At 42.9% G+C, this 26,840-nt stretch overlaps 1 protein-coding gene across 2 annotated transcripts; it reads left to right on the top strand.

Moving 5' to 3' along the window:
* Positions 1-14,898: 14,898 nt before the first annotated feature.
* Positions 14,899-25,967, top strand: RBM24 (RNA binding motif protein 24). Of its 2 annotated transcripts, XM_056332568.1 has the most exons (5): positions 14,899-15,483; positions 16,179-16,302; positions 17,382-17,436; positions 23,854-24,048; positions 24,674-25,967. In XM_056332568.1, exons 1-5 carry the CDS (start codon positions 15,316-15,318, stop codon positions 24,693-24,695), a joined length of 564 nt encoding a protein of 187 aa, XP_056188543.1. In that variant the 5' UTR covers positions 14,899-15,315; the 3' UTR covers positions 24,696-25,967. The 2 variants fall into 2 exon arrangements, with proteins under 2 accessions (XP_056188543.1, XP_056188542.1); XM_056332567.1 differs by having other exon boundaries at positions 23,854-25,967.
* Positions 25,968-26,840: the final 873 nt, after the last annotated feature.

The following is a 26,840-nucleotide window of genomic DNA, read 5'->3' as shown; positions in this document are numbered from 1 at the left end:
GGCAGAGGAACGCCTGTCCCTGCCTCCTTCATTTGATTTTGCCTGTTTCAGCTTCTGACCCAGAATGGCCCTGCTCACCCAGCGGTGTGATGAGATGCGTAGAAGACGACTTTTCCTTTCCGTGCTAATTGCATTGGTTTGGGGTGTAAAAGTTCCAAGCCTCTGATACATACAGCACTGAGAACAAAAGCATCTGGTTGTCGTGACATTGTTGCTCTAAGACATGAATTTACTGGGTTAAAAACCGAGACACTTATTTATTTGAACAAACTCCCACTAAATTCAATGCAACTCTACTGAGAGGAAACTACAGTGAGGTCTGCAGAACAGAAAAGCTCACAATTATCAAATAATTATCCCAGAAACCCCCCTGCTGTGGGAGAGACTGTGGCCCCTGTTCCCATCAGACAGGAGAAGGACCACAGACCACTTTGGCACCCCTCTTTGCCTAGCCTTCACCCCAGCTCTGGGTGGACTGCCGTTCCTCTCTGAAAAGACCCTCTATGGAAGAGGACCATTCCAATCCACCCTGGAATACTTCAGCAGGGTAAAATGGAGGGCAAGCTGCCCACAAACACACATGGTAAAGTATGGAAAGTAGATACCAGCCCTCCTCAGCTGATGGATGTTCCAAAATAAATGCTGCAGGAAGAGACCTTGCTCCTATCCAGCAGCACAGCTTCAAGGGGGACATTCTGCACCACGAGCTTCCCTGACCAGGTGTCGCCATGGGACGTTTGCAGATACAGCGTCAGGATGTCTTGACTCTTTCCTGTGGATTCATGGTGCAGGTGAAAGAGTGAATTCTGAAGATCAGTTCACTTGTCCTCTTGATGTATGCAGTTTGAGGGACCTGGAGTCTGGGTCTCTGTAAGTCCAAGAAAATGGCAAACACCATGTAATTTCTGGGTGGAGAAAGTGAGTATGGCACCTCAGGGAAGCTGAGTAGCATCAAAAAATCCCAACTTTTTTTGTAGAGATGCCACCTAGATTCTGACTCTTAGACAAAAACAGATTTGCAATGCAAAAGCCAGAATTTAGAAAAGCCTGAGTGCAGAAGGCTAGGAAAGGTGTCAAATGTCTGGTCCAAACTATGGTCTGAAAATACATGAAAGGAACATGGATAAAGATGATGCCAGATGTGTTAACCAGTTTTCCGATTATTTGTCTTCGCAGATGGCAATTTGTGTCACTGTAATGGTTAAATTGCTTCTGGACTTTTTCCTTTCTGTTTCTCCAGTTACAGCTGTCCCTTGCTGTCCTGATGCTGGACAACGTACTAATGCCCCCTGACATGCCAGATGTGGACATATGCCATACTTTACTGGAGGGGATAAAACCTCCAAAAAGCAGCAGGAATGGAAAATCTCTTTTCCTCTTGCCTCTCTTTCCCAAACTGACTCTGTGATTGCATTTACAAGGCAGAATTAACACTTGGGACAAGAGAGTCAAAGGATGCGGAACTCATATTCTAAGCAAATAGTGCAAAGTAGCTGCAAGACTTTTGGCACCTGACTGTGATGAAGCTTTTAAGAGAATTTCCTGCTGAAGGGACCTGAATTACTGGAGATTACACACACATCATGGTCCATTTGCACACTTCCAGATAAAGTCCCTTTCAGGCAATTGTAAAATGCATGTGTTTCAACCATTTCCCTAGCACTAGTATAGACAAAAATAAGAAGAAAAAGGCTGCAGAGGACGACTCACAGAGGCTGGGGATTACTGGAAGGAACATGAAACCATGAAAGGTGTGTATGCCCATATTTCCTCTAATGCTCACAGCAACTGCGGAGTAAGCAACTGGCCACTCCTAGTATGACTAATGGTGTAACCACTTAAGGACTTATTTCCACAGGAGTTCATGAAAGTTAGATCAAAATTAACCACAAAGTTTAAAATAGAAATGCACACTATCTGCTTCCACTTGCAGCGACTATTTCAGCATATGTATGAGTTTAAGCACGCACACAATTCTGTTGAATGAGAGGTGATGCTTAAAACTGTGTGCTCACATTAATTGCTTTGCTGAAGTGGGGTCTCCATCTGTCCATACAGAGCTGCACCTCCAAAGTCTTTGCAACTTTACTTTGCAACCATTAGTTTTGGCTCCATGGGAAGCTACTTAAAATATCTGAATTAATTAAGTCAGATCTGTACAGCAGAAAAAGGGATCAACAAAATATGGTCACTATGGCAACAAATATTTCCTGGATGTAGTTTTGCTTCTAATCAGCAATGGCCTCCCCATGTTCCTAACCACAGCAAAAGGTGTCAGGCTTTTCTTCTCTCTTTCTTTGTTTGTATTGAAACTTCCTACAGAGTAAGACGGTAAATGTAATGTCCAAGTATTTTACACAAGTGTCACTTTTCAGTAGTATTTTACACTAGTATAAAAATTATTAAGAATGTGAAACAAGGATCCATCATTTCCCCTTCTTCTTACCTCCCTCCTGCCACCCCAGCACAGCAAAAGCCTCTGCCACACTGGGAGATTCCATGGGCTCTGACTCCGAATTCAGATATTAGTGACCCCTTCACCACTAACATCAGCTGAAAGCAAGACTAGAAAAATGAGGGCACAAACCAACCTGTTGTTCTCAACAGACAGTGTTGGCTGACCCCCGTGTCCACACTAAGCAAAAATAGAAAATAAAAGGTGCTGACACTTTGCCAGACCCTCTGCAAAATACACTCCTGGCCATGTCAATCACAAAAATGTGACCCTACGTGCAGTACATGGTGGAAATATCCAAGTCATGTCTGTGCGTAGTCTCTGAACTTGCCAAACGTGGCCACAACCTCCTCGGAGTTTTGCAAATGCCATGGTTTCTGGACTGAGTCTTCGGTGGGTAGTAGATAATCTCAGAGGCTTTTGTGAGCCTGTCTGCACTTCAGCAGAGCTCAAAGATACCAAGGGGTTTTCTGAGCTGTCTTCCTTTTTTCTGGTGTTTTTGGTTTTTTTTTTTCCTTTTTTTTCTTGAGTAGGTAAACCAACATTTTTAAAATGGTTTCAGACACCAGTCTTGCCCATTGCCAAATGAGAGGGCATATCTAGGACAGGTGTGTTTCCTCTCTGGTTTTACTTCCCTGTATTTTTTTAAACAGTGGCCTCAAAGGTATGCGGTCACAGTGTCTGTGTCCAGGTATTGCCTTCCCCTCCCTTAATGACTGGCAAATCCGTTGGCATTGTCAACCAAATGCAGCAAAGGAGGTCAGTTCTCAGAGACAGTGAAGTTTGTACAAATTCCAGGAAAATAATTCTCTCGCAGAGAAAAGAGATCCTTTCCATGCTCTGACTGTCAGAAAAGTTAGATCAGTCTTGTTTGCTGTCCGAGAATCCATGTCAGTGCTGGGGCAAGAGGGAAAAGAAGCACACATGCTTATGTTATGATTGCCCCAGTCATGGGAGTAGCTTCGGTGGGATCTGACACCTTTTATAGACACTGATATCGATCAGGGCTATGTATGAAATCAGCCTTCACAACTCCCAGTGTGCCTGACCCTTGCCAGTCTTACATGAACAATTAAACAGTTAATATTCATCTTTAAGTATCTCTTCACAGTTACCTGTGCCTGTTCAGATATGTGCTTTTAGACTGAGATCACACTCCAATGCACATTTATTTATTTATTTGCGATCATTATCATGGTATATTTTGGAGACTTGAAGATATATCTGTTTATGCAAAAGAGGCATTACGTGTGTAAAGCTCCAGCCACACCACCCACGCAACCAAAATTGCAGCAGAGCGGCACAGAGATGCCAGAAACACATGGTTAACCTCTGGTTTGCAAACTTTGGGCTTTGTGGGTTTTTTTGTTCTTGCATCGACCCAAAAAATTCATGCTGGCAAAGGAGCTGTAGTTGAAATAAGGCATTTAGAAAATCAGTAACAAAATGCTGGAGCTGACATGACTACTTTCCCTCTAATCTTTAGCTTTCAAGCCCCTCCTGACACAAGTCACTTTCTGGGGACAGTAGAGAGAGGAAAGGAAACTAATGCCCTCTCACCCACATCGGCACCCACTGCAGCAGTACCAGCGTGCTAGCCCAGGCTGCTCTGGGAGCTTACAGCTGGATTTTTGGCATCATATTCTCTTACTTAATACAGTTTTAAAAAAGCAAGTATTTCTAGTAGAACACAATACTGCCAGACCTGTCCTATATTAAAGAATAACCTCACTTCTCCCCACGAGCAAGTAGGTCGTGAAAATCTGAAGTCCTTTACGGCTGCATTGAGAGTGCACCCCCGCCCCCAACGTGGCTGTTTGTTAATGGGGTGACAACTGCAATGTAGGGTTATCTGACATTTGTTTTCTAATGCACATGCTGTTTAAAAAAGAGTAACTAAAATGTAAATAAATGCAAAGGAATCCTGGGAACAGAGGTTCTATGAAGAAACCACTTAATGAAAAACACCCATATTGCTCCGTATTGTGTCACTGACCAAATATATATGTTAATTCTTCTAAGCCTCATTTGCCTAACAGCATGGAAACTGCCAGCATTTTAAGAACTGCTATCAGATAACTTGAAATGACATTAGACAGACCATACAAACAGCAGGCAGGCTCTAGCGACTGTGCTCATGAATCTGATCCTAAAAGGCGCAGCATGTTTTCACTACACGTAGACTTCGAGATGGCTGGACACCACCTGAGTCCCTACAGGTCTGTGGTAAGAGACATTACGGAGTGTATTGCAAAAATGGGGCTCTGAGAAATTTCACATGTATAAGGACTGATCTGACATTTTAATTTATACCCTTGCCAGTACAGGGGGTTGTTTTTCCCTATTTCTATTTTCTCGTACTTTGTTGTCGATTCTTAATCAGCCAGATGAGAAAATTGTTGCATAATACCTGGATTTCCCTTTTAGGACTGTTTTCCTGACACTTCCAGGGTCACAACAGTACAGAGAAACCCCAGGCCAGGACTCTCTGTGCTACACGCTAACACAAAACAATCACAGAGACAGGCAGTATGGGTCTGAACCACAGAGATACTCTGAAATCTTGAAAATACTTATGCGTGTACTGAACTTAGAATAAGGAATTTCATTATTTTCAAGGGGCTTTCGCACATGTTTAAGAAGATGCCCACGAGACAGGATGGCAGCACAGACAAAACTACTAAAACTACACATGGGGGACTTTTGTGGAACCGGGAAGAGAACAGAACAACCCCCCAGAACAAACTCTGTACTCCTGCTGCACAACCCTGTATACTTTCACAAAGAGTTCCTCCCCTTAAATAAGATTATGAAAATATTTTCCCATCCCCCTGCACAGAACAGCAACTTTAAACAACTCCTCCTACTCGCTAGTATTTCACATGAACTTCTAATCTGGTTGCATTTAGCTTCTCTAGTTTTTTCAAGCTAACTGTCCTGCACCCTCGTTTTAATAAAACCCGATTAACACACTTGAGAGTCAAACATGAACAAAAAATCTCCCATTCCCTCCGAAGTATGGCATTCATGAAGATATCATGAATAAGTAAACATTCTCTGGGGTTCTGTTTCTTTTGTCTAGCTTATTGGTGTTGAGAAACCTTCTCCTTCATTTATTTATGTAGGTATTTTATTTCCTTACTGAGTTTCAAAGATGAACAGAGAAAAATAAATACCAAGGAAAGAGCTCATAGGCTGAAATGACCAAGGTTTTTCCCAGGGAGGTTAAAAAAACCTGTGCTTTAATATGAAGGTTCTGGTGCCTCTTTATTTCTTTTAATACACCTGCTTTCTATATGGAGTGCATGTCAGTCTGTGTATGACAGTAGCTAGCAAGCCACTGTAGCAAAATCCTATTAATCAATGTGCAGGAATCCAATTTCTTCTTATAATTCTGATTTAAGGATATTGCATTCCAGGCCCTTAAATTACTATTGTGCCTTGAAGTGACGCAATCCTACCTAGTCCAGGCTTATTCAAATGGCAGAATACATACAGAGCAGACAGCAAGTTGGGTTTGCACAGACCTCACCGAGGTCACTGACACACTCCTGCAGCACATCCAACATTCCTTACCTTTTTCCAGATCCGCTAGGGAGACATCGCACTGCAACACACTTGCAGTCCCAGTGGGAAGGCAACGTGGCAGATCAGGGCAGCAAGCAGACTCATTCTTGCTTACCTGACCTTGCAGAACCCCTTAACAGATCTTGGTAAAATGATCAGATCTCAGCAAAATTATTGCTCAGACTCTCAAATTTAAAAAGTGATTAGTTGGTAAACCTCACTGAAAATTAACAGACCTTGACAAATGCTAATTGGGTAGGCAGGATGCTTATCTTAGGACTGAAGAGATAGTCTGCATTTTGTGTCTGAGAAAATCTAAGCACTATATACCTGAGCCTCATACGCAATTAATACAAAATTTTAATTGTTTCATGCTGACAGGGTCCATTTTTCAAAGCCATGGGAATTCTTCAGTAGAATTAAATCCGATTTGACCCTTGTACATGGCTAACCAATATCTTTACTGCAGCACTAACTGTTAACACACTCACAGCTGTAGTTTCTTAGCAAAGGTCCTTTCCAGAAATGAAAACGGAGGTATTAGAGCGCGACATACTTTTTGTGTCCTACTTCATAACCTCACCCCTTAGATGAACTGTGAAACTTAAGACTAAGGGACAAACATCACTAAACCAGCCAAACAGTACTATTTTTATTCTCATGACAAAGTCAAAGGGGTTTTTTTTACTGCTTTTCAGAGGCAAAAGTCATGTCTCTTCCAACTGAAGACAATAAAGCCTGTAAGGATGCTTAAAAACCTCACATTACCTTACCGGCTTGCAGCAATGAGTATATAGATGCTACATTGACGAAACATCAAGCAGTAACATGCTCAAATTTCCACTTGTACTGCAAAACAAAACAAAGGAAACCCCAACCTGGTGCATAATTTTGAAGCTGTAGCCCTTGGGGCTAGGGTCTTACAGGTTAAAAAGAATTTTTGGCAGAATTTGACTTTTAAATTTGTAGGACAAATATAGAAAGCAACGGTGATCCAGTGCAGGCAGAGCTCCTCCTTTCCGAGTCACTCGGTGCAGATGTTGCAGGAAGATGGGAGAAGTGCTGTATACCTGCAGGTGTCACCAAGCGAAGGTACTACAGAGATGCTGACCTTTCAAAGGGGTGTGAAGAAAGCCTCCATAATCTTTCTCAGCTGAAGATTTATTCCACTTCAGTGTTAGGGCCAAATTTTAACCTGGCTCGTTCTACCTACCAAAAAAAAGCAAAAAATCCCAGCCAGAAAAAAAATCTCTGAAACAGAAAAGATAATCTGCTCTGACAGTCCTTGAAGAGGAATGCTGTGTCACAGTGGAGAGCTAGCTGTACCACAGCAGCAGGTGGTGAGACTCAGTGCAGGCTAGAAGATCTCACCAAGATCCTTCTGGAACGAAGGCACTGAACTACCCTCACACTACACTACTTTTTTTAACAAATCACGTTTAATCCAAAAAGTGGAACCACCTAAAAACTATTGTTGTTTTGGAGCTATTTTTAGTTTAAGAAACCAAACTGCAAAGTAAACTGGATATTAAGAAGCTCAGACTAAAAATACTTGACAGCAACATACGATATCTTTGGATCAGAAGACATGGTTGAACTAGTAAACAAGCTACATACTCCTACAACGCACTCACCAGCACGTTATGGGTGAGACTGGCAATACACGGTCCATCCACCTCCAGAGAGAGGACAGCATGTAAATGGGATGACCTCTGGCTAAAGTCCATCTACCCTCGTAAATGCTCTCCTCCAGCACTTGCAAAGGGAGTCTCAAGGTGTAGGTCTAGTCTGAGTCCCCAAGTCATGACACAAAGGACTCCTCCATGGCCCTAGCAAAAGACACAGGATGAGGGAGACAGAGCACAGATTTCATCCATCCTCTCTTCCTCTGCATGCCTTCATGCCCCAGAGACCTTCAAGGGAATGGACAGCTCTGCGGAGCAGTTCTCCCTTCTCTTTCTCTGCTCACGCTGGGATTAGCAGACATGTCCCTGGGTGGGGACTGAGGAACAATGAAAAGTTGGCAAGGGAACAATTTTGGATGCTGTTTTAGTTGCCTCAGCGGTTAGATGAAGGCCAAATTGCTTGCAAACTCAGTTTCCCCAGTACAAGCAATGCAAGGAGAACTAAATCCTTTTTAAAAAGTGTTGGGTTGAACTTGGCAAATGAGGATGTGGTATCTCCTGGCCATAAATCAGAGCCTTTCAGATCTCTGACAGAAAAGTGCAAGTCACTCCTCTGGAGGGCTGAGAGTGCATGAGGCCACAGAGAAGACAGTTCCTGAGTCCAGAGCTAGGATATTCATGTGGCAGGTAATTAGTTGCTGACTAAGGACTTTCCCCAGTAGCATTCCTCCACTGTGGCTTAAGAACTGGAGAGGCTGAAGTGTGTTGGAATTAATTCTTCTCTGCATTTCTATCAACCTATCCAATTTTTTTTTCTTTTCTACTCACCTACTTCTACTAACAGATGTGCACTGTTCTATGAGCCTAACATCTAGCATACAGCTTGTCAACTATCAGTTTAATCCCTCGTAATAATAACTGACTAGGGTTTAGGGGCTCTGTCTTTCACCAGTATCCCTGTATTTCTGGTTTTTTTCCTGTTTATATTGACTGATGGCCTGATGTAATTTGGTTTAGTTTCTTTGCTTTTAGCAGTGAAGAAGAGAATCTTTTCTCAACAATATTCTTTGTAGGAGGACTTCTTGTTTTGCATACAAAACACAAGCAAGCAATGAGTTATGTGGTTGTATCAGTCCTGGCTACGTGTACATGGCTCAGCAGGCAGCTCTGAGCACTGGTTTTCCCATCACATATCACGATGGGCACGGGTGCACAACATTTTAAAGAGGCACAAGAGTGTGCCTAGAATAGAGTCACACAGCTATTACGCCGCACAAATCAACATCAATGGGATTTTGCAGATTTGTTAGGTATCTGTCTCTTAGTTGCCTGTGACCAGGACAGGTAAATATGAGAGTCTGGTGTTTCACACTCCAATTTCCTAAGCTTCAGCTAGTGCAAATCCATGTTTATTCCTTCCTCTGCACAACTGCTTTGCTTGTTGTCGACATTAAGAATCATTGTTCTCCCGACTCTCGGTGTGTCACATGGTGGGTGTGGGAGCTTTGTGATTTTGCAGGTTCAGCCTCTGGTGTCAGCACTCCCTCCATTACAGCATCATAGGACAACTTCAGTTCATGCTAGACACTAGCCTCATTCTACCTTCTGACCTGTTCCAGCACTATTCAGTATAGCACTCATGATCTGGTATTCATAAACCTTTTCCCTTGGTTGTTTTTATTTTCTACCATTCCTTTCCATGTGTTGCCCTACTGACATCATGTGCTCAAAATAACCTTTACGAATGCATTTAACCTTCTGGGTACGCTTATCCTTCACCCCTGCTTCACCTGACATGCCTATTACTTTCCTATATATAGGCAATATGTCTTGCATCCACAGTTTCACAAGCTTTGAATTTTGTTTGCTGAATCGCTGGAATTTTGTGTCACTTCCTTCACTGCCCTTTAAAGGGAAGAATATTCCCATCAGAAACTACCCTCGATGGTCTACATTTGGTGATTCAATTGGGAATAAGTAGGTTGCAATAGGTGAAGATCATGTGGATTAGTGCTCAGATACCATAGTAAAAGGGACTTTGGAAAACAATGAGATTAATAGGTTTCAGGGGGAAAAAATCACATTATGAATTCTTATAATGGGGACGCTATCAGAAGAGAGGTGGTAGAAGCTTCATCAGTTAGCAACTTTTTGGCAGAAATCGACAACTCGAGAGCTAATCATAGATAAAGACTGTACATCAGCAAGAAGTGTGAGAAGACAACGAGGTTTCTAAGTTTCTTACACTGTGATCTGTTTAAGCACGAGTGTGCTACCTACTACTGTACTTTATGCTTCCCCAAAGTCAAACTATAGCCCCTGTAACATACCCTGAGCAGAGCAGAGGTTTGACGTCCTGCTCCTCTCTGTAACGGGATGTGGTTGGTGGAAGTGCACAGATTAGCAAACAAAGCCGTGCCTAGCCAAATGTTATTAGCTGGATGTTTTCACGGAGCTATGGCATTATGGAACTTCAGCAGAAACGTAAGTCTCACTGACCAAACTGATGGTCTTAGTAGGTTAACAGCAAAATCATTACTTTTATTTTCATCCCTATCTAAAAATCATGGAGTTTTAGGCCCTAGGCATTCTAATAAAAGTGTTAGCAAATAAAATGTGTGTGTGTATGTATATGTAAATATATAGAGAAATTCCAACCGCGTTTAATTGATGGTGTACTGAATGTTCTGAAGACCACTATTATTTACTGAAATAGAGCCCTAGCAAGACTGACTAGTGTGCAACATAATCAGGGGTCTTATGTTGTTTTCAGAAACCTAATGAATGAACACATAGCATTCACTGGTTTCCGACATGACAGGCATATGGTGCTCATAAATAAATAAAGAGCATGATATTACAGTTATGCTGATACCAGTGAGTGGTAACATTTGGTAAGCTGGCAAGTTGTCTCTTCTATCTTACCTTGACAGCAAAAATATAAAATCTCTGAGTAACAATTTATCGTAACTGATAGCTTTTGGAGCTTCCTCTCACTAAGTCGTGTTACTAGGTTCCAAAGGAAACATTAGACCACTTTTTAATGTATAGCTTCAGATACATTTTTTAAAACCATTAAAATTACATAGAAGGTAACTGTGAGCCACAACAGCATTCAGCAACAGTATCTACATACCTGGGAGAGACTCACAGTGATACAAAAGCGCACAACTGAAATCCTGAAAATGCCCAAATAGCTGCCTACAGGACCGATACTTCTCTCAGGTTTTACAGTGGTTCATGGTACTTATCAAAATATGGGTGACCCAGGTTCAATTTCCAAATCTCTTTAGGGATTTAGGAACCTCAGTTTCACATCTTTCCCAGGAGAACACCCTACCTACACACCCCTCTTTCCACATGTCCTCACCGCTTGCCCGAACTGTCACACTTCCACCAGTGGCATCTGCAAAATTTGCAGGATATAGGAGTAAATTTCTTTCTTCCACAGTTGCATTCCAAAGCCACAACCAAATCCCTAGCAGTAAGTCATCCTGCTGTCCCATTCCCAAACACAAAATACATATTACCTCAAGCAATTGGGATAACAACATCGGGATAAGTTGCCTACTGAGTTCTCTGCAGCACAATAAATGCTGTACATCAAGTCCATGCCTTTAAATCTTTAAACTCATTAGTCTGACTGCAAACTTAGGCAGGTAAACACCATCCAACCAACAACTAACTCTAGTCTCATTCTCATCTCAGAGTTCATCCAGCTTCCTCAGTTTCCTGTGGTACCTACAGGCCCCACAGATGAACCACGCTTTTCAAGCCTCACTGCACTGAACCCTAGCCCTAGCACAACACCACAAGCTCTAATCAGGCCAGAAAATGTCCAAAATGGGTGGCAACTGAAAGAACTACCTTCCTGGGGTGTTTGTGGTCACCTCCTTTGGGGTAAGACTAGCCTAAAATTTGGAGTTAATGTAAAGTTTAGGAGAGAAATATATTCCTGAACACTAAAGTGTTTAAGTGGTCTTTAATTTGTCTCCATATGACAGAGGTAACCTCTCTTTGGATAAACCTAGAGTTAAAGTGAAGATTAAGACTGAGAAACAGCTGGAAGATATTTTTCTTTCTGTGGGTTGCTGAAGTAATATATAGGCTGGTGCTGGTTAACACCAAATCAGCCTCAGTTTGGTCATAAGATAGTGAAGATCATCCATCCAAGAATTGGAAGCCTGTGTTTGGTTTTGTTTGTGTGTGTTTTTCATAGGATATGCCACACAAAAATAAAGGCTTGTGTTGACAGTGGACTGAATAGAATAGAGGTAGTTCTTCTATGGCAAGGTATCACCCCTTTGGGATTTAAGTTACAATTCTCGAGGAATCCCAAGACTGGAAAATCATACCCTAGATTCTGTCAGGACCACCAAAGTAGGAAGAGGTCTGATGTTGGCAGGGATGAAAGGTAAAACCGAGTTTTGAGGGGTTACTCCTCGATAGTAGAGGTTATCTTCTTGTGATAGTGTTAGTGCTAGTGATACAGCTGGTTTAGAGGAAAGAATGGGCTGGGGAACTGTATTTATTCCTGAATTTTATTGGGATTGCCATCTTAACTTGAGGATGTGAATACAGTAGTAGAATGGCTGTAGCATAGCTTATAGGATGTATTTTGATCTGTTAATGGCCAGGGTCACTTCTGGTTTTAGAAACGAGGATGTGTTATCCTGCCCCAGTAGGATGAAAACTGTACTGTACATGCTTTGGATCACAGCAGTAACAATTCTTGTGCTGAGGCTGCCGTTAGTGTTTGATTTAAGGACAGAGCTAAGGTCTGAGAGAGAACTGGGTGGAGAATTGTGTGACCATCTTAATCCTTGAGGGAATATCAAACAAGGAGGACCGTAGTCGTGAGATTGTGCAGGATACTTACAGGACAGCAGAGTCACCTCTTTCAACTTTAAACTACTGTTAGGTTGAAGATTGGGATAAGAGTGTGAGAGAAATGAGATTACAGAATTGTGGTTCCAGGACCGCTGGGGTTTGCAATGGCTGTGGCACCAATGACAGTTGTGGACCAGTTTAGGAAAAAAAAGCAAGGACTGTTGATATTCTACATGAATCCCATAGGCACCACAGAAATAGGCCGAGGTTTGGCACACAGAAAAATCTAATGGGCAACAATTTGGGCTGAAGATACACTTTCAGTTTTCATAGGGTCTGTGGGCCTTGTAGCATGAAGGCAGCACTGTACCACAATTTAGGTCTATTGCTGTAGGGGCTTCCTTGCTTAGTTTAAGGCTACAGTCGGTTGGAATCAGGTTTGTGCCTTAAGAGAAAAGGACCAGAAAAGGCTTGTTCATTACAGGAATCTGTAAAGGCTGCAAAAATAAGCAATTAGGGACATACGAGGTAAATAAGTGTGAGGGTTTTTTATTAAGAAATGCATCCTAGAACTCAAGTTAACGACGGTATTGTGGTTGCGTTTGGATTTATGAGAATGACTCAGACTAGAGCAAGGGCTGCCTGGTGAGCCCTATCTAAATGCAAGAAGTTTGTCCTTTGTTGAGACATAGATGTGGAAAGTTACAGTTTGGTTTTGGATCCTGGAAGACCTGTTGTTTCTGTTAAACCAAAAGGCTAGGGTTTGGGTTTGGGTCTGTCAAAGTCATCCATCGTCCACTTGGGTTGAAAGAGGCAAACTCCTAAATACACCTACAATTAGTTCTGGGATAGCCAAGGGGTTTTTTTCTGGCCTTAATACAGGAGTTTGGGTAATGACTGCAAAACTAGCAAAATTCACCATTCTTGTAGATGCCACAGACACGCAGAAGTGGCTGGGAACAGCCAGGGAAAGGAAATGGGATGGGATGGGCTATGTCTGATTTTAGGTGAAGTTCATCTTTCAGGTCCACAAAGGGCTGAGAAGTTAAAGGTACACCTAAGCGGTTTGTGTGCTGCAGTACTCTACTGAACGCTGAACATCTTTAGCTGGGCTAGCACTGAAGTTCAGGTCACTGGGCCAGAGTTTAAGGTTACGATTTGCCCTGGATCAGAAGCAGCTGGTGTGTCAGGTTTAACACAATGTTCCAGAACAACACGAGCAATACTGGGAGAAATTTTGGGGCAGAGTTAGCTGACCTAACTGGATTAAGGTTAAGGGCTTGTCATAGCTTCAGCCAAAAAGCAACGTTTACGTCTGGGTCCTGCTAGGGTTGCTAGGCTTCAACCTGAGTTTGTCCTGACATATTAAACCAAATGATTTAATCTGGAGAGCCTGAAGGATCAAGTAGGGTCGATCAAGTCTGAAAGATCAAGGTGACAGCATGGCCTAGTATCATAGAGGGCATGAGAACTGGGACAATGACTGCTGAAAAAATCAAATGGGGCCAAGGTTAGACACGGGGCAAGGAGGGCCTAGGTTTAGGGCTAAGTGTTGTCATTATGGTTAAGGTTTGGTACTGGAGGGACTGAAGAGCTTCATGAAAGTCCCTCCTGTAACTGATGCGTTGCTCTTTTTTCTAAGGGAGAAAGGGACTTTGCAGGAAAAAGTCTCGCAGATGGGGGAAGTAGGAGAAAGAGGAACAAGAGACACCAGTACTTATCAAGACTTTAGGACCACAAGGGAATGGTTTAGAAGTCTATACACATGTGCACATCTGTTTTCCCCAATCTTTTAACCTTCCTCCCATCCTTCCTGTCTCCCTGTGAGTCTCCCTTCCCCCCAACTCCCACAGCCCTCTGCCTCTCCGTGTCAGACAGACGTTCCTTTCTTTTTGTTCCTCTGCCTCCTTCCCAGTCCTAGCACAGGGCAGAGGCAGCAAGAGAAAAACAAGGGAAGCAGCTTTACCACGTTTTTTCATCCTGTGTCCAAACCAGTAAAAAAAAAAATCACGACCACTACCACCACCACAATACTAATGGCAGCGTAGCCAGGGGGAGAGAGGTCGGTGAGGGTGGCAGGGGTTTCACCACGAGCCTTCGGGGAGGGGTGGCAACATGTGAGGACCACCAGCCCCCAGCGAGCCGGCTGTGCCCTGCGGCCGGCCGGGCAGCCGTGCCCCCCGCAGCCCCTGCACCCGGGGGCACACCTGCCTCGGAGGGCAGCGAGACCCCCGCGGGGCACTTGTGAAGCAGCGGCCCCTTTGCCGGCCGGCTCCCCGCCGCACGGGGGGGGCATCCAGCTGTTGGCAACAGCTGTGTGTCAGCCCCGGCTGGGCCGCGGCCGGGCGCGGGGTCCGCCCCGCCGCCGTCCCCGCCCCTGCCAGGAGGAGGAGGAGGAGGAGGAGGAGGAGGAGGAACCGAGAGTGCCCGACCCGGTGGCTTTTAGGGGGGGGGGAGGCCACTCAGTTGTTAGCGCCCAGGCCCTGCGCTCCTCTCGCAGCTGCTGCTGTTGCCAGCGCCACGGCCACCAGGCTGGCCGCTGCCCGGCCGCCCCTCCCGCCGGTACCGACCTCCGCGCCGCCGGGGGCTGCGGGGCGCCGCGCTTGACGAGGAGGAAGCCGGGTTTGCCGAGGCAAAAGGGAATTGCATTGTAACTGGGTGGCGGGGGGGAAACGGGGGTGGGGGGCAGAGAGAAGGAAAAAATAATAATAGTACTACTAAGGAAGGAGGAAGGAGCGGGGCTGACCCTGGGAGCGGGTCTCGCCGCCCAGGACCCGCACGCCCCGGCGGCCACGCGTGGGTGCAGAGCGCGGCGCGGCGCGCAGGGCCGGGCGGAAGATGCACACGACGCAGAAGGACACCACGTATACCAAGATCTTCGTCGGGGGGCTGCCCTACCACACCACCGACTCCAGCCTGCGCAAGTACTTCGAGGTCTTCGGGGACATCGAGGAGGCGGTGGTCATCACCGACCGGCAGACGGGCAAGTCCCGGGGATACGGCTTTGTAAGTGGCGGGGGCGGCCGGGCCGGGGCAGGTGGGCGACGGCGTCGCGGGGAAACTTCTGCGGGGGCCGCTGGAAGGAGCCAGGCAGCCCGGGCTGGGGGGCGGCTTGTGGGGGCGTTTTTTTTTTTTATTAATATTCCTCCTTTTTTTATTATTTCTCCTTTTTTCATTATTCCTCCTTTTTTTTTATTCCTCTTTTTTTTATTCCTCCTTTTTTTTATTCCTCCTTTTTTTTATTCCTCCTTTTTTTTATTCCTCCTTTTTTTTATTCCTCCTTTTTTATTCATTCCTCCTTTTTTATTCATTCCTCCTTTTTTATTCATTCCTCCTTTTTTATTCATTCCTCCTTTTTTTCCCCTCCTTCCCCTCCCTCCTTTTTTTTTTTTTTCCTTTCCCTTTCGCTCTCCCCGCTGGGCAGTTGGCAGAGGCGGGGGGGGGTACTGAAAAAGGAGAGGGGGGGGATGGCCTCAGTCCGCGCAGCGCTGCCAGCGCGCCTGTTGCGCCCCGATAGGGCCGCGCCGGCGGTTATCAGCGGCGGCGGAGCCCGGCCCGCGCCCCCCGCCCTGCCCCGGCCCCCGGTGCCGGCTCCTCGGCGGGGCGGGCCGGGCCACACGCCGCTGGGTGGCTGCCGGGGGCGAGAGGCTTCGCTCCCTGCCCACGGGAAGGGATCTAACGCGCAGCATCGCCCCGTTAAGGTCACCATGGCTGACAGAGCTGCCGCGGAAAGGGCTTGTAAAGACCCCAACCCCATCATCGATGGCAGGAAAGCCAACGTGAACCTGGCCTACCTGGGCGCCAAGCCGCGGATAATGCAGCCAGGTGAGGATGCGGCCCTGGATGGCTTTTTCTCTCTGTACCTCAGGTTTCTGCAAAGAGTACAACTTTTCGAAATGGCAGCGCTGCCCTGTGCATTCCTGAAGTATGCTCACTGCCCGCCTGTGCTTGGGTGTGATTTTTAAATGCAGCGTGTAGCAACTGCCCGGCTATTCTGTACATGTGCCTCACTTAAAACCCAAAAGCGATCAGAGATAAGATTTCTGCAGCTCCCCAGGAAGACTTGCACAGCTCCAACACTTCACTGGTTATTCCCACTGCCGGGAATGTGGTGGCGCTGACCATTTACAGTAGCGTTGCAGGGAAAGATTGGCCTAGGAATGAATCGCTTCCAATGTGTGCAGTCTTATTAATACAAACGATATCCCAATGCAAACTCCTCAAGCAGATGGGAGCTATTACGCAGACTTTAAAATGAAATGGCTCTTCCTAAGACCACATCTGAGCCAAACTGATCTCCCAGCCGCATCCCCAACTGCCGCTTTGCAGCAAGAGCGACAGAAGCGCAGTGTGTACACGGTTGTGCTCTGAAGGAGGCTGCTCTGAATTCCCGTGGGCTTCGCCTCAGGAACACCTGTCTGAGTAATTAAATGCCCATCAAGAAAAGGAGGGGTTTATGCTTGGGCGCTTGACGAACAGAAACAAAGTGAGGATTTGGCCCCCACGCTAAGTCCTCATGAGTAGAGGTGGCTCATATTAAACTCTGTAGAAAGTATGCAAATGCACTGATGAGTAGAAAGTACCATGTAATCCTTCAGATGCTAAAGTTAGGGACGAGAGTGGAACATGACATGAAGTGTGAGAACTTTGTGCTCATTGTTTAGAAAATGTTCTTCTAAACATCTCTAGGAAAGTATGCACGTTACTGGTTTAAGTTCTGTATGCACTTGTGTGTGTGGATTGATACATTTTGCTTTCTGATTTTTGGTTCTACAGCCTTTCAGGCATCATCACTGGAGGTTGTTAGTGAAGGCTGTTACTCTTTGTGTGCGTGTGTATATATAGCATAAATAAGTGGCCAAAAGAACACCCATACAGAGAATGTGATGTGTTTTTGTTGGTAGGTTTTGCCTTTGGTGTCCAGCAGCTTCATCCAGCTCTCATACAGAGGCCTTTTGGGTAAGTCTGTTCAGTGGGACCTCAAACAGGGGAGGAAAGATCTTTTTTTTTTAAAAAAAAAAAAAAAAGGAAAGAAAAAGTATGATCCTTGAAGGCCTCTTGCAGTAGCATCCTTAAAACTGACCAGCAATGCTGAACTCCTCAGACTTATAAATGCATACCCGTAAACGTGCTCACCTTGACGGTCATGTTCTAAATGCTGCAGCTGAGTCAAGTTGTGTGGGACGTGTCCCTTCCACCTAAGCAGTCCAGTCCCATATGACCCTATGATAAAACAAGGAGGTATGACTTGATGCAAGATTGCTGTGCCCCATTTCTCTTTTTTTTTTTCAGCTTGACTCAATGTTATTTATCTCTTTCTAATCTGACAGGGATCGTTTACAGTTAAGATAACTGATCAGAAGGATATGATGATAAGAGGTGGAATAGTTCTGTTTGGAATTAAACTCTGTAACCAGTAGACTCAAACACAAACAAGCTAAAATGGTGATTAACGATGCATGTATGTTTTTTTTTCATATAGTCAATAGACCTCCGTGTGCTTTTTTCATTTATTTATTTATTACAGTAATGAAGTGGTGTTGATAGCTAAACTGTGTGCTTTTATTTAATTGAAAGAGCTGTAGTGAAAGTTTTTTGGGGGGGGTCTTTTTAATTTTGTTTTTGTTGTTGAGGAGTGACTTTGCCATGGGGAGCAAAGGGCCTTTTTTTTTTTCCTTGCTTTCAAGCTGTAGCCTGTGACTTTTTTAACCATATTTTGTAGTGAGTGCTAAATTGTGTGATTTCTTGATTTTTAAGTAAATCAACGTATTGCTTGCATGTTCATAATTTGGGAGGGGGTGCGGATTTTGTTCTTGGGAGGGGTGTGGAGCTCCTTATTAACAATGTGCGTCCATTTGGGCTTTCTAATTTGAGATTTTTTTTCTTTAATCTATAGCACATTTCTCCTTTACTTGAGTATACCTAACTCTTGCTTCTTATTGGCGTATAATTAGGAGGTGAAGTCTGCTTTAAACTTTCCATACAGTGTCACTTCACTAATGCACACTGACTGAGACACTCATTGCAAAATAATGCATTTTGCTAATTAATGAGTAAGCTAACAATGAAGTAGGAAAAATGCGTCACAAATTTATTTTGTTTATTTGGCTAGAATAGCTTTAGAATATTGTACACATCTGTTGTTCAGCAACGATAGCTTCTCAGTAGTTTGATATGTCCAAACGGTAGGAAACAGTTCCTGTCCTCAAAACTGTAGGAAGGTTTTCCTAGAAACTTCACGTGCTTTTAAAAGAGAGTGTTGATTCTTCTGAGACACATGGGGAGGTTGTGGAAAACTTTGTGTCGTCTTCTTTTTTTCTTTTTTTACCTTCTTATGATTTTCCTCTACTGTATTTTGTTCAACTACCCTGAAGTGTGAGGAGATGACAGTGTCTATGCAGTGAAAAGTTGAGGATGCCTGTGCTAAGGTGGGCAGGAAGCGGAGCCTGTTGTCTCCAGACCTGTTAAAGCACTTACTGCAAAGAGGAACCAGTGGATTGCACAAGGATCAGCCGTGGAAAGACTGAGTTATTTGCTGAGCCCAACAGAAAAGGAGAACCTGTGGCAATCACTTGCTTAAAGGACTGTACAAATGTAGGGCTCTTTCTTGCTTTCCTTACCCAGAGCCAACAATAGATCATGTATATACTGTTTAGGTCAGGGAAATTCTTCAGCAGGCTGAATAGGGTTTTATTTCTAATGCAATGTACATAAATCTGAAGAAAAGGAATGGTGGTTGCAGGGTCATGTATATATGAAATTGGTCATTTTAAATCCTTGGCTTTTGCCTTTCTTTTACTATGTGCAAACCAAGGAGATAACTAATCCTACATCCTCCTCAAAATTTCCGGTGACCTGGACCTTTTCTAAAGAATGTAGTTCAGATTAAGAAGAACAGCATTCACTAGGATGAACGAGCATCTTCACTCACTATATTCCTTGACAGTAATAGGGGTTGTTTCAGTGCTTACATGAATCTACTTTTATGGAAGAGTTCACTCTTGGAGAGCGTTACATGGATTGTACTGAAATACATGATCACCTTGAAGCCTTTCTTCCTCCTGTGCAGTTGGGCTTTTGAAAAGTACACTTTACTAATATGCTGTGTAAAGTGGGTCATAGCGGTGATTCACTACCAATACTCAGCTAATCCATACACAAAAGCTCCAAATATTTAATGTTGGGGTTGATGGTGGGTTTTTTTTTTCCTACTGGAGTGCTAATTAGTGAGGTGCTGCCATATTCTGTTATGGGCAGTAGTGTTTTGATAGGGTTCCCCATGTATCAAACAAGAAACTGAAAATAATTGGATTATGTTACATTACTTTTACTGAGAAGATGCAGAAGTACAATATTCTGAATTAAGTACAACATTATTGTGGTGGAGGGAGCCAGAAACTAGATTAGCTTCAATGCATGAAGCATTTAAAATGCTGGGCATTTTTCTTTATTCAGTGCTGCAGAGATCAATTCATCCACCAAATAACATTTCTCCCTGCTCTTTACATTCAGCATCTATCTTACTGTTGGTGTGTTTGTAGAAAGCTTTTGATCACAGGACTGGTTATCTATACAGCTCTATTGTCAGGATTGTTTATTAAAAAAATATCTTTGAATTCAGTAGGAATTTTTGGAGAGGGAAGATGACTTTGCCTCCTAAAATAGCTTTTCTCATTTTGCTTATATAAGTTTTACTTTAATATAGGTGGGAAAATATGGGGTTATACAGAGGTATTGGTGTAGGACATGACTTGTTCTGTTGGAAAGATTTTTTTTGCCTATTTATTTTCTGTCTAGAACTTGCACCTTGATCAAGGTGGGAACAGTCCCATTCTTCTTTTTAGTAAGACCAGAGTTAAATCCAAAGCTAGTAAGTTCATTATCAAATGGTTAGCTGATAATAACCAAGCAGGTAGTATCTTCCAAGGGTTAGGGAATTCTGCTGTTTTTCAGAGAGAAGGAAAAGCCCTCTCTTGAGTTTATGATCAAAAGACCTGTATAATACTAGACTATGGATAATCTGGAAAGAGGAAAAGAAGCCAGAACAGTCAGAAATTAACCTGCAGAATGCTAAATGTCCTTTTAACAGCATCAGATACCAATTTAAAAGGAAGCATGTTAAGGGTCTTGTACATCTTGATGTTTACATAACCTGTTTCTGCTATAAGGAAATCTACTCTTTAATTATGCTTACAAACCCAGATTATGCCATGCAAGGGCCAAAGCAAAACATTTAGTTCAAAGTTGGCTATCTACTTTCTCAATAATTTAATGTTGAGGGTCAATGATGTGCTACTAGTGCTGTATTTCTATATGCCACAGCTCTCTGCATTAGTCTAGAAAGTCCTTTCTTTCCTTTGAAACAATTAGCTTTCACTTTATTATTGCTTATAGGATTATTTTTGAGGTCTTACTTAAACAATTCTGTTCGTAGAATTCTTCTGTAACAACGATGAAGGTCTTAAGGCACATGGCAGGGGTGTTATGTCATTCGGTTTTGAATATCCCCAAGCTGCAGTTGCTGCTAAAGTTAAACGTCGCTTCCCTTTTATTGCAAAAGCATAAAACAGTAAACATGCATTCCAAAATACAAACTACTGCCAGGAAAGAAAGCTTAAACCATGTATAATTCTCACACTCTTACTCTCGGAAGTAAAGCAGCAGCTTTTATTTAAAGTTAAGGATACTCAGGATATCCAGCGTAACTGGGAATTGCTTTCTCAGCTTTTGACCTGGCAGAACATTAAAAGCAGTTGGGTTCTGAATGGCTGAGATCTACATGTGCTGGCCTCTGCAGTAGGTAGACGTTTACTTTGGCCATATAAAGCCATTTTACTCGACTCAAAACAGTTGTAGCATGACAGATGATCAAAAATAGCCCTACTGCAGCTTATGCTGTCAATCATCATGTGTGAAATGGCATGGTGGTGAGGAGCCTGCACAGGGTTTATGTTTATTGTAGGATAAGATGTGGCAAACAGATAATGTTTCGTAACTTCACCACCTGTTAGTTTCTTGGCTTAAATAAAACAAGTCACACGTTTTAAGTGGGAGCACATGTATCTTTCTGTCTTGTTCAAGGATACGGCCGAGTGTCCTAATGTCTTCTAAAAAATCTTAGTAACGTCAGTTCAAGTCAACACAAGCAGCTAGACAAGCTTGCTTAGCGTCTCTTCTGTTAGAATTACTTTCTTTCATAAACGCTGTATGTAAAGATTCCTCTGATGTGGTGTTAAATAGACTCTTAATGATGCAGAAGAGGCTGTCGGTGACTTCAAATTTGGATTTATACCTCTTTCCTTAATACTTTAAAAACGTGGTGTTATATTTATTAGGATTGTATTTGATTGGTGACCAATACAAAATGCTTGTTTATGCTCATCCACTCTGTATGGAGAGCTCAGGTAATGATGTATATTTAAATGCACAGAGCCAGCTTAAGTATGCTTCAAATGCAGTTCTGGCTAATCACTTCATAAATTAGGTGAGTGTTAAAAACCCAACTTATGGTTTTGTTTTATGTTTTCTTTCCCTTCCCAATCCCTATTTGTCACTCTTCTTTTTTTTTTCCTCCCCCTCTCCATTTCTCCCTTCACGTAATAGGAAATTAATTTCATTGACATGTTGGGTTTTTATGATTGTGGTGTTCATGTCTTAAACACGGCAACTGAACATTTCTCTCTGCTAATATTCCTATTCAATCAACTGAGCTCTTTTTTTCTTAAAAAGAAAACTAGGCTGTTCTAAAGCCTGACAATCGCTTATTTTAAACTGTTTTGCTATTAATCTAGTTGACTATGTCCCTTCTGATTGAAATGTTTCTTTGTTGACCACTTAAGTAAATCTTGAAGTTAAATGAAAAATGAAACAAACAAAAAAAAGCCCCTTTCCATTAAACCTTGAATTTGGAGAAAAGAGGACAGTTTTTACCGTTGCAATTTGCATCTGTGGCTTACAGTGTGCTAAAAGGTTGGTGCAGTCTTCAGAGTTGTCTGTAAAGGTAAAGTTCAGTGTGAAATAGTAGTAAATCTGCACAAGCAGTTTTTCATGGTTTTATAAAGATTCACTGACTGGAAAGGAGTTGCATATATGAAGGAATTTTCTGTGGAAATCCAGATGCCAGACAGGGTTATGAATGTAAAATGAGAATTATATTGAGTAGATTAATTTTAAAAAATCATAGTATATGATAAAATACAGCTATGAGATTAACTTGTATGTATACTTGTGTTCTAAGACAACGATATGACCAATTTTCAAAACTGAAGGGCTGAGTAAGGAAGCAAGTTTTGTGACTTGGAGAAGATGGGAAAGTGTGTACTGATCTGTTCAGAATGGTTATTTCTTAAGCTGTAAATTTGATTTTTTGCTTTTGTTAAGCACCAGATCTATTTAGACTTAATCCTATGCCCACCTCCCAAAAAACTCTATGCTGTATGTCTTGCATAGAAATAAACAAGCTGGCACAAAGCAGGACATCAGTGGCCTGATAATCAAACAGGTTTGACCCTTGTGTCCTTACAAACTTTTATAAAAGTGTGATGCACATGTACTTAGGAGTCACTGTTATGGATTTTAATAGCATCTATGTAGCTTCCCCTCAATGGCCTCTTGTGACGGAGTGAGCTGCACTATCGTTCGTTTGGAAAGTGTGATTCTTGCTGTGTTTACCACACTTGTGAACTTTATTTAAACTCCTTTGTCGCCTGTGTTGGTTTTTTTTTTTCTTATTTTTAATAAGGGTGACTGAGGTTGCAGAGAAATTAATGTGTGCTGAGTCTGCATAGCAACTTAAGTAGGGTTGCCACAATACACTCTTCCCCGCAGCCCCGCTCCCTGAGAAGACTTTACATAAAGTCAGGGTTCAAGCATTTTGTTGCCTTACTGGCTATTGTCAAACTCATTATAGTGATGCTGTCAAACTGCTCAGTTACTAATAATAAAAGCATTACAGGAAATAATTTTACTAAGAGTCGAGTAGTTAAGTGAGAAGCAAGGTAATAAAAATGACTTACAGGTGATTTGAAAACCAAATACCACGGTTTTCCAGATGGAATAATTAAGCTTACTCCTTTAGAGTTGTCTTAAAACTGACACCAGTAATCCTGGTCCTGCTAAAGATTTTAATAGCATTAAACATAATATCCTCAAGCAACATTAAACACTTCTATTTAACTCAGCTGTAATGCTGTGCTTTGGAGCGATGCATCTCCTCGGGCCAGTGAACTGATAATTGGTCCATTGAGTCTAGTTATTGTGGCAACCCTATGCACATAACAACAACTAAATTGAGTTTGTTTTAGTTCGGAGTATGGATATGACGCTTAGGCGCTGACTCGCGTACCAACTCTAACTCCCTCTCCCATCTTTCAACAGGATACCTGCTCACTATGTCTATCCACAGGCTTTTGTGCAGCCCGGAGTGGTAATTCCCCACGTTCAGCCTGCAGCCGCCGCTGCTTCCACTACGCCCTACATCGATTACACCGGAGCCGCGTACGCGCAGTACTCCGCCGCTGCGGCCGCCTATGAGCAGTACCCGTACGCGGCCTCGCCGGCTGCCGCTGCCGGGTACGTGGCGGCGGGGGGCTACGGCTACGCGGTGCAGCAGCCCATCACCGCCGCAGCGCCTGGGACGGCTGCTGCGGCCGCTGCGGCTTTTGGCCAGTACCAGCCCCAACAGCTGCAGACAGACCGTATGCAATAGCAGATGGACTCCTGAAGGAAGCTCGCTCTTTCTCTTCCTCTTTTCAGCCTTCCAGTATAAGTAGTTAATCAGAGACAAGTGATATTAACTAAGGAGCTTTAAGGAAAGCGATGCTATTGCGAAACTAAAGATTTTTATTCCATTGTCTTCATACAGTATGCATCCAAATCATGTTGTTAGAGGGGAGGGGTAGTGCGGCATGTCTACTTTCAAGTATTGAGCCAGAAGAAAATGGGGGAAAAAAATACTGTGCTGTCATGAAAGAGTGGCAGGAGTAGCAATGGGACTTCATGTTCTCAAAGAAACAAACAAGAACCAAAAAAAGCAAAGGTGTACTTTTTACAGCATCAGGGAAGCAAAACTGCCTTTTATAAGTAAGAAAATGATATTTGAAAAGTTTGAACCAGGGAAAAAAAACTGAGTCAGCAATATGTAATCTTTATCCATTTTAAGAGGATACAAGCTTAAAGCACTGATTGTCCTTTCTAGCTTTCAGAAGTTGTCTTCATGAGATAGTACCTTCTCACTGTCTCACTAATGGGCATCGAACAACCCAAGGAAGATGGCCGGCTAGTAAGATGGCGGACAGGCACCAAAGTTATTTTCTTCTCTGTCCTCTGGATGAGTGGAACTATGGAGCAAGTGATGTGGAAGTAAGGGGTGCAACAGCTGTAGAGACAATCAATAACACAGACAGTTCTGGACAGAACACATCACTTGTGCTCATGTGATGAGCTTGTCACATCCTAATCCCTCGCCCCATCCCGTTTCACTTTTGGGAAACTTTAACTGCTGGTGTCAGCTATTCTGATTCTAAAATAGGATCAGCCCTTTACTACGACAGCCTTCTCTTTCTATTTATTGCATCTATTCGTAACTTGTGAATAAAGGCAGGAAGAAGCTTAATGAATTAAAACCTTTAAGAACTGTTTTAAGGGAATTTTCTTTTCTGAAACCATTTGTACAATTTTAATATCTATTTCAGGATTATATTTAAAATATTTATTAGCAAACATACAGTACACAAGGCGACTTTTGTTACCAAGACTGCAGTTCTTGAAGGGTTAATGGTATGTGATTTATACTGTGCCTTAATTGTTATGCTATTTAAAAAGAAATATTTATTTTGAAAGTTTTACTATGCTGCGCTCTAAAGAAAGCGACTTTAGATGTGACACTGTAAAATTATGTATTCATCTCATGGCATAAATTATTTAGTAGGCTTAGATGTAGCATATTAAATATTAACCTAATTAACTAAGGATGTTGACTTGGATTTATTTAAATTCAGTATGTGCACTGTATGAGGGTACTCTTAAATTAACATTTTTTTAGGTTTTTACATAAAACATTGCTAGTTCATTCTTTTCCCTCTACTACTTTTTCATGTAGACCTCTCAAATACATTAGTGCCGTTTTCTCACTCATCTGTATGTAGACTGACTATTTTTCCCTTTGCTAGAAAATGCTGCTTTACATTGTCCTGTGAAACTACAATACTTGCAATTTTTACTCTTGACAGAAATGGAATTTAATATTTTACACTGTATTGGATTTTTTTATACTTGAACAATTTCATACAAGGGAAGACAGGATAGCATTTTTATGGACTTTATCCAATGTCACTGGATCTATTTTAAGTATTCTGAATACTAGCCAGTGTTATAATGTAGACATGACTCTCCTGTGCATATTATTTATTCGGTATGTATATTGCTTTACAACGTTTCAGATCTCTTAATCTATTCACTTGTATTAAAACAATTAAAAAAATGTTGTAGCATCCCGTCTAGTGATGTTCTTGCTCAAATAGCCTCAAATCTTGTTTAGTTAAAACTAGGGGGGCAGCCTTTTATATAATTTTCCTTGGTCTGTGGGGTGAATAGCAGCATATGCACTGGCTTTACATACATACGTACATGAACTATATTACACAGAAGAAATTCTACAGAGAAGATGGAAAAGATCCCTCCTGAGAGTTATCATAAAATCATTCAGCGGAAGGGACTTTGGGAGGTCCCAGGTTACTTATGGTTTTGTCCAGTCAGTTCTTAAAATCCTTCATGTGAAGACTGTACAACCCCCCTGGGTAATCTATTCCACGGCCTAATTATCCCCATAGTGGTGGCGGTTTTTTCCCCTTCTATTTAGCCAAAGCCTCCCCTGTTCAATTATAGCCTTCATCTTTCATTCTTTGGCAGAGAGCCCAGCCCTGTCTTCTCAGTATCCTCCTCTCAGGCGCTGGGAAGTTGCTGTTCCCTTCCATAGGCTGAGCAAACCCTGATGCCTCAGCCTCTCCTCACAAGGCTCATGCTTCAGCCTCCAGCCATCCTGCTGGATGACTCCAGTGGAGCCACTCAAGTTCATCAACAGCTTTCATGTACTGGAAGACTCAAGACTGGACCCGCTGTGCCAGCTATGGTCTAATGAGCGCTAAGTAAAAGGGAATCAACAATTCCCTTGAGCTGCCATCTGTGCTCCCGTTGATGTACTTCTGCTGCCAGAGTTCACCACTGACATCTGCTCAGCCTGCCCCAAGCCTCCCGTGTCCTTTTCAGTAGAGCTGCTACCAAGCCACTCATGCCCTGGGGTATGCAGGGGGTTAGTGCATCAAAGAGAAAGGACTCTCTGTTTGTCCTCACTGAGTTTCATGAGG

The sequence above is a fragment of the Falco biarmicus genome, chromosome 3, assembly GCF_023638135.1.
Source record: "Falco biarmicus isolate bFalBia1 chromosome 3, bFalBia1.pri, whole genome shotgun sequence".
NCBI classification, from domain to species: domain Eukaryota; kingdom Metazoa; phylum Chordata; class Aves; order Falconiformes; family Falconidae; genus Falco; species Falco biarmicus.
This window is presented reverse-complemented; position numbering and strand designations above follow the sequence as displayed.